The sequence below is a fragment of the Spermophilus citellus genome (genome assembly GCF_964194105.1).
Source record: "Spermophilus citellus genome assembly, chromosome: 9".
Taxonomy (NCBI): domain Eukaryota; kingdom Metazoa; phylum Chordata; class Mammalia; order Rodentia; family Sciuridae; genus Spermophilus; species Spermophilus citellus.
Window position 1 is genome coordinate 97,615,873 of NC_138191.1, and position 8,339 is coordinate 97,624,211.

The 8,339-nt window shown below is 45.0% G+C and overlaps 1 protein-coding gene across 2 annotated transcripts; it reads left to right on the forward strand.

Annotated features, from left to right (window-relative positions):
* The first annotated feature begins 1,327 nt into the window (after positions 1 to 1,327).
* CZIB (CXXC motif containing zinc binding protein) lies at positions 1,328 to 8,079 on the forward strand. Of its 2 annotated transcripts, XM_081307500.1 has the most exons (8): positions 1,328 to 1,395; positions 1,613 to 1,696; positions 2,961 to 3,017; positions 3,456 to 3,537; positions 3,742 to 3,773; positions 5,300 to 5,377; positions 6,206 to 6,271; positions 7,818 to 8,079. In XM_081307500.1, the coding sequence occupies exons 1-8, from the start codon at positions 1,390 to 1,392 to the stop codon at positions 7,893 to 7,895; spliced, it is 483 nt and encodes a 160-aa protein (XP_081163626.1). In that variant the 5' UTR covers positions 1,328 to 1,389; the 3' UTR covers positions 7,896 to 8,079. The 2 variants fall into 2 exon arrangements, with proteins under 2 accessions (XP_081163626.1, XP_081163627.1); XM_081307501.1 differs by lacking the exons at positions 1,328 to 1,395; positions 1,613 to 1,696 and adding an exon at positions 1,742 to 1,904.
* Positions 8,080 to 8,339: the final 260 nt, after the last annotated feature.

An 8,339-nucleotide genomic window follows, 5' to 3' on the forward strand; every position in this document is an offset into this window, starting at 1 on the left:
TGGAAAAGTCACTCCAATTTTTAAATGACACTGAGGACCTCCAAAGTTAGAAAAGTTTCAAATGGGCTGAATCTTCTGATAGATGCCCACAGCTCCTGTATGGTACCAACCAGTGAGGATACCATAGGATATGACAGGTGGGAGCCCACAGAAATGCCAGCAGAAAGTGGGTATCCAGTCTTAGGGATCACAGAGAGAAAGAAGGGGCATGAACACAAGAAAACCCAGAGAGGAGCTATAGACCAAGTCTCATGGACAAATAAAGGAGCAGTTTGGAGAAGGCATAATTTCCAAATCTGTGAGGATGCCCTGATGCCAGCGAATGGGAACTTTTGACTCAATTTCATTAGAAGAAATCAAGTCAGAAGAGCGTGAATTTACAAGCAAGGCTTTTAATTGGGAATTCTAAGAAGGGAGACAAAACCAGGAAAGTGTGGGCCTGGCTCCCAGACACACCAGAGGGCTAGTTTTTTTGTGTGTGTGAAAGGACTACTTGCAGGTGTGGAAGAGTTTAGGAATGTTAAATGGCTTTAGGTGCATTTCGAAGTTATTTTTCTTTTCCTGTGAGGGCACTTTAAGGGAGGTGAGTGTTAACATTACATTTGTCCTATCATGCTACATCCTGTGTAAACATCTTTACCCTGTGAGAAGGATGAGTTATTATACTTGTTAAAAGAACACATAGATGGGAAATGTAAAAACACAAATCATGCAAACAAGTTAAAGACCCTGGGACTTTGCCATTTTGAAGTCTCAATAGTTTTTATCCTTTAGGCTGTTTATCATTGGAGACTTACAGCGAGGGCATCCTGGCTTTAATAATGCACCTACACTTTGAAAACCAAAAAATTGAGAGTAAGACACATATCAAGCTTTTAGTATATGGCAAACTTTGAATTGAGGTGGAAAAGTAGAAAAAGCACATATCATCTTTTAAATGACTGTTAGGTTATGAGTTAAGACCCCAGTTAAGACCTGCCCTTTGTCCCCAAGATGGTCCGGACCTTCTCACCCCCGAGCAGGAGGAGCCAAAGTGATCTGAGAAGCCCAGGGAAGAGAAAATAATGAAGAGGCAGGAGAGAACTGAGGGGCGGTAACTGTCCACTTAGTGCTGGTACAAAATTGGGTACCTGCGGCATGACCGATTCCTGGGGGCACCTTTCAGCGCGTCTGAGCACCAGATAATGTCACACTCAAAGACCTCCACCCCCCAACAGGAAAAGCACCGAGGGGCAGATAAGGTGACAGCAAAATAAGTGCACCGCCTGCCCTGCTGCCCACTACGCGCCACCAAACTCCCCGCACTGAGAGTGCGCAAGCGCCGCCTCCTCTTTTACGACCTGCCAGAAAGTAGCCGTCGCAGACGGCGCCGCGCTGAGCTGGGCCACCATGGGGGTGAGGGGGAGGTGACTCGCCGCTGGGACCGGGGTACCGGGGCGGGAGTGGTGGCGGGGCGGTGGCGAGGCCCTGGAAATTAATATCTCGCGCCAGATGGGAATGAAAGGAATGGGCTCGCGCTAAGGGTACAGAAGGTAATACGCGAGCCGGGAGGGCCGGCGTGGATGTGCGCAAGCGCGGCCGACACTGTCGGTCTGGTCCTCCCTCCCCTCAGAAAATCGCGCTGCAGCTCAAAGCGACGCTGGAGAACGTCACGAACCTCCGTCCTGTCGGCGAGGACTTCCGGTGGTACCTGAAGGTGCGCGGAGGGCGGGCCCTGAGACGTGAGAAGGGAGGAGCTTCGGAAGGCGGTGGGCTTTAGGGGGGTACCCGAGGGCCGCGGGCCGGACCTCCCCAGGAGGCGTCCCCGTCTGATCTTGATTGGAACTGGAGCGTTCTCTCCGGCAGCATGAGAAACATTTAACCAGACATAGTAAATGTTCGCGTTTTTCAGGCCAGAATTTTTGGTTTGTTTTTTAAGTTTATTGGTCATTTTTCGACGGTTTTTTTTTGGGGGGAGACAGGGATTAAACTCAGGGGCACTCAGCCACTGAACCACATCCCCAGCCCAATTTTGTATTTTATTAAAGACAGGGTTTCACTGAGTTGGTAGCGCCTCACTGTAGCTGAGGCTGGCTTTGAACTCACGATCTCCTGTCTCCGCTTCCCAAGCTGCTGGGATTACAGGCCTGCGCCATTGCACCCGGCTATAAATTTTTCCTTTGTTAAATATGTTGTAGTTTATAAACCGACACTAAAGGAAATGCTGGTGAATGAATCTGTTGATTATTTATTAAGATGATAATTTTGTCTTATGTTTTATTTGTTGATCTGACCTTATTTACTGTGAAATAGTTAAAATTTGTGCATGAACCACCCTTACTGGTAAACCTGGTCCCCCCAGTGGCATGGTACGCAGAGGTCCTCTTATCTGAAGAGTTTGAGGCCCTTCCATGTCGCAGACTTCAGAACCCCTGCCCTGTTCTCTTGATCGGAATCCTGGCATCCTTCCGAAACTGCCTAAAGCCCTGTCCTTCGGGAAACCACCTTTGACCACTTTTATTTCCAAATATTTTGAATCCTGAGTTCTAGGCTTTTACTTGGAGAATTAGTATTCTTTGGCTTCAAGAAGCACAGAGGGAGACATAAAAAGAGTAACAGAACAATGATGAATAAATACTGAAACCAGGCACTGACAGGGCTTGTGGGAACACAAGGGAACACCTAATCACAGAGTTGCTGGGGTCTGTTAAGGCCATTTCTGTACTGAAAGGAGCCTTGAATCCCCAGCCATCCTGAGCACTTCCTAGGTGAGAGTGGGTACACCAATATGAGAAACAACTTGTTCTTTGCCTAGAGATAAGTCTGGTTTTGTCCTTGATTGGGCTGGTTTTAAGGACTGAAGTGAGAGTTCCAACAAGAAAGTAGGTTTTGAGCCTGCCTACTCACACTGTCCTTACCATTCCCTCAGTGTCTGCCCAACTTAGCCAATTGCTTTACTAATATGCTTTTCTTCTTCCAAGATGAAATGTGGCAACTGTGGTGAGATTTCAGAGAAATGGCAGTACCTCCGGCTTATGGTAACGTTCCCCACCACTACCCACCTCCCCCGACATACACATACACATACATCTGAGCAGGGATTCAGAGAAACTGGCCCTCGTTTCTCCAATCCTTTGGACACTGCTGTTTGTGGTTTGGAGGGTAGGTCTCAGTGTAATCAGTACTGGAAACCATAATCAAAATCAAGGGGGAATCCTTTCCTCAGTGTCAAGACTTCCCAAGATTCTTTTTTTTTTTTTTAAATTGGTGCTGAGGCCTGAACCCCAAGATTTGCACATATTAAACATAAGCTTTACCACTGAGAGCTATACTCCCCAGTCCCCAGGATTGCCCTAGCAAGTCATTTGCCTCTCTTGGTCTTGTTCTGTTCAACTGGATAATAAGTGGTGGGACAGGATATCCCTAGGATCCTTGCATTTAATTGATATGTGACTAGAGATTCTGTTTCTCCCCAGGATAGTGTGGAACTGAAGGGAGGCCGTCACAGTGTCTCCATGGTCCAGAAGTGCAAGCTATGTGCACGGGAAAACTCAATAGGTAGGTCAGATTGGCCCACAGCTTCCTGATAGCAGACTGAAAGCAGGCTCATGTAACTGTGGACAACTCAGTCCTCAGATGCTAAAGCCTCTGCATCTGTCTCTTTCCCAGGGCCACATTTGGGCACCTAGAGGGGTCCACAGTATGGATTCAAGTCAACTTTGACTTTTTTTTTTTTTTTTTTTTTTTTTTTTTATGTTTCAGATATTTTGAGTAGCACCATCCAATCTTACAATGTAAGTTTGCTGCTGTAGTGGGAGATGTGGTGGGTTTAAATCTAAACTGGGAGCTAGGAGGCCTGGGTTGTAGAGTTATTGCTATAGCAAAACAACATTCTGTAGGGGTTTTACTCATGTACTTTTTTCTTTCTGTAATTTCACTCACTCAGGTGCTCATTCACTCAGTCCCTCATTCATTCACCATATACTGAGTGTTTGCTAGGGGAAAGAGTCAAACAGGCCATTGCAGTGCCTTTGTAAAAGTGCTGTGCTGTTGGAGCTCCAGGGACTTCTAACCCAAGCTAGCTGCTCAGTTTCCATGGCTGAGAGTATATGCCTTATCTGCATCTTAGAGGACTAGCAAGACTTCTCTGAAACTATGAGTGGGGCAGTCCTTTGGTGCAACCCATGCTGGAGAGTGCCAATATTATTACCAGATGGTTATGCCTTACTACATAACAAGTTAGCCCAAAAGTGAGGGGGTTGGGGTATGCCTTGGGTCTGTTTTTTAAAAGGTAGTTATTTGTATTCATCCTTTTCTTATTTGGTATTTATAAAATATTTGAATTATGGCCAATTTTCACATTGTCCCAAACATAAAGAGAGCAATTAAATGAGGACTTACTCCCAAGTAAATCATAATGTAGCAGAAGATACAGACCAGCAAACAACAAAACAAAGCTCAATGAAGAATTGCCTCACCAGTGCTACACATATGGTTGGAGTGCAGGAAATGGCTTTACAGTAAATGACAGGATGAGAGTGAATATGTGGCATGGCACTTGGCTGTGAGCCCTCTGGGTCAGATAGGCATGAATTTCCTGGCTGCCTATCCTTAAACAGGTATGCCCTTTACACACACATCCCATTTCAAAGACTTTAAGGCAGACATCTGCCCTTGCAGTGTTATGGATGGTTAGCAAAAGGTTATGGCTAAGAGTACTGGGACCATTTGCATGATCTGGAGACTTGGTAGCTTAATGTTCTTGTTCATATTTGTAGTATTGATAATTTTACCTACCACTTTTTAAAAAAATACTTGTTTTTAATTGTCAACAGGCCTTTATTTTATTTATTTATATGCAGTGCTGAGAATTGAACCCAGTGCCTCACACCATACCAGGCAGGCACTCTGCCACTGAGCCACAACCCCAGCCTATATCTACCACTTTTTGAGCATAGTGTTAGGTCCTGTGCTAGGCACTTTATACAAATTTAAAATCCTTATTATAAACCTGTAAAGGTTTCCTCAGCTCCGTTTGATAGTTTATGAATATTATGCCCAGAGGGGAAGAGATGCAGAGCTCAGCCTCACATCCAGACAGGCTAACCACAGACTCCATATTCTTTGGTGCCTCCTTGTCCACAGAAGTTTCCATGGGGAGCATTGCTCAAGGCAGGGTTCTTTAAGGAGGAAATAAGTTGTTCCAGGGTCCCACTCTAGGCTCATAGGGCAGTAAGGGCCCACATGGCAGGAAGGGCGGGGGCCATGGAATCATCTTTAGGGCCAAGATGAGCTACCTCCTCAACACACTTCTTTTTAGGCTGAAGACAATGAGAAGTTCAAGACGATAGTAGAGTTTGAGTGCCGGGGCCTTGAACCAGTTGATTTCCAGCCCCAGGTATGTGTGTATCTTTGGGAAGGGGATGTAAGAAGTGACAGCAGAACTTAGCTTCCTACAGAGGCTATGGACTAGGAAGTCAAGACTCTAATTGTCACTTATTAAGTGCCTTCTATATGCTGGGCACCAGGCCCATCACTTTTACATGTTACTTAATATAGTCATCACAGTAACCCTATGAAATTATTTATCCTATTTTTCAGAGGAGGGAAGATCCTAAGAGATTTCGCAGCTTGTCCAGAGTCACACAGTTAATAAGCAATGGAGCTGTTATTTGAACCCAGGTCCATCTGACTCCAGAGCCAGTGTTGATCACTATTTATTTATATAGCATTTTCACCTCACAACAAATCTATGACATAAGGCAGAAGAGATAATATTGTCATTCCCATTCATAAATAAGAAAACTAAACTTCCAGAAAGAGGGGTGACATGCCCTGGGCTGCTCAGCAAATCAGGGTAGTAGAAGTGTTTCACCCTACTTCTCTTGCCTTCTGGTCCAGGCTGTAATTTGGCTTTTTTTTTTTTTTTTTTTTTTTTTTTTGTGGTGCTGGAGATTGAACTGGACCCTTATGCATGCAAAGCAAACACTCTACCAACTGAGCTATGTCCCCCAGCCCAAGGCTGTAATTTGGAAAAAAACAGACTTAATCCTGAGGCAACTGCCAGGTCTTAGAAACAATAGCTATTCGAGAATAATTCTATCTCTGTCCTCCATCCCAAAATCTTTGCTAGAAAAGCCAGCTCCCTGGCCAGTCTTCACAGGCTTGCTCAGTGCCTTTTTTTCTTCCAGAATAATATTCACTGTTGCTTTCCTGTCCCCTGCAGGATGGGTTTGCTGCTGAGGGTGTGGAGTCTGGGACAATCTTCAATGACATTAATCTGCAAGAGAAGGTATGTGGCCTTGAGATCTAGCAAGGTGCTATATGGCACCTGATGAGAATTTTCCTTTTTGTGAACAAGGCTTATCAATGGAAAGTTGGTTCTGCATTTTGTGCTTTTTGTTGGTTGTAGGAGACCAACCTTGCACGTGACTGAGTCACTCCCCAGCTGTGATTGAGGCATCCGGCCACAGCCATGCCAGACTGCCCGGCTCTTCTTGGATATCACCCCTTGCCCTGTTTGGGATAGAATGTTCCATGGAAAAGCCCCTTTGTGTGACCCCTTCTCCTACTCTGCCCTTGGGTGTGACCTACCTAGATGTTATTCAACCTACTGACAAGCAGACATCATGAAGCTAGACTCAGCCCCCTGAATCCTGACCCCTTGCCTCATTTGAATAGCTTCTCCTTAATAAAAGGGGTCAGCACGTATGGGCACACATGGGTTCTTGCGTTTCTCTCTCTCTCTCTCTCTCTCTCTCTCTCTCTCTGAACCCTTAAGGTCAGAGGAGCCATCACAGCAACCCCAAAGAAAAATGTATTTCTGTCTCTTGTGTGGTTATTTTGCACAGCCCAGTTAGCCCAGTTCCCCCGGAATAACCCCTGAGTGTTTTAGTCGCGTGCAACCCAGCAGTTGTTGATTTTGCCATTTAAATAGTCCCAAGTGTACTGCTGTCATGCTGTCTAGTTTCTACATGCAAGAAAGCTGAGATGTGCCTCGTGGAGAAACTGGATAAAGTTTGTCAAGGCATGGGTTACAGTGTTGTTAGCTCTGAACTTCATGTTAATGAATCAACAATAAATATTTAAAAACATGTCTTTAAATAGAAATAAACACAGGTAAAACAAAGTTATTGATCAGTTGATGAAAATGTGACTAGATGTTCACAGGACCTTAACCCTGTATTTCCACTGGAAACAGTAGTTCATTATCCATTAATTTAGTGTTTGTAGTGACTTTATAGAGCTTAACCAGTAATCATCTGCATTGCTGGACATAGTATGCTGCAGATAAAATTGTGCTTAGGCCTTAAAGGAAGGAAGGACAAGAACTTCATTCACACTGGATATGGTGGCATGTATTTGTAGTCTTGACCCTCCACAGAGGCTGAGGCAGGAGGCTCACTTGAACCCAGGAGTTTCAAGGCCAGCATGGGCAACTTAGTGAGACCCTGACCCAAATCAAGAGAAACAACAACAACAACAAAAACCACTTCATTCCATCTGCATAGCACCTTTAACAACAATAGCTGGCATTTACTGAGCTCCTCTTTGTGACAGCCATTGTGCTTTAACATGTATTTCCTGATATGATTCTTTGAAAATTCAGTCTGAAGTCTATTGGCATCTCTCTCTCTCCGTAAGAGAAGAGGACTGAGGTGCAGAGAAGTTAAGTGAATAATCACAAAGCTGGAGGAACTAAAGTTTAGTCCTGAGCTGTCTATCTCTGTTCAGGGTCATACATGTTCATGAATATTTGAGTCTGAGCCTGAGTGGGTCCTCATAAGTCCCCGTTCTCCACTCTCCACACTGACTAACTCTGTTCTCTTATTTTATAGGATTGGACTGACTATGATGAGAAGGCTCAGGAGTCTGTAGGAATCTACGAGGTCACTCACCAGTTTGTGAAGTGCTGAACTCTCTTCCTACACACTTGGTCTTAAGAATAAGAGGAAACAAAGTGCCCCAAGCAGCAGCACTCATAGAGACTGACTCCTTCATCCCTCATCTCCTAGTTGCTGTAGAGAGCCCTCATAACCTGCATGCTGGGGTTTGTCATGGTTCCCAAGCCGCATCAATAAAACCCCTGTTTGTATCACATCAGTGTGTGAGGATAGAGTCAGGGAGCAGCCACTATTCCCTCCACAAAAAAGAATTCACACTGAAGGTCTCTGACTACTTTCTGGCAACTTTCTACAGTTTAAATCCCTGCACTTCCTCCAAATTGCCAAATATGCAGGAATACATAGTTTCCAGGGACTCTCCAGCTCTTAGAAAGTGGGCAGATCAATCCAGAGGATCAAAGGTCTCAAGGCGAGTGGCACAGAGGGCAGGGAAACCTATGGAATGGTGCCACAGGC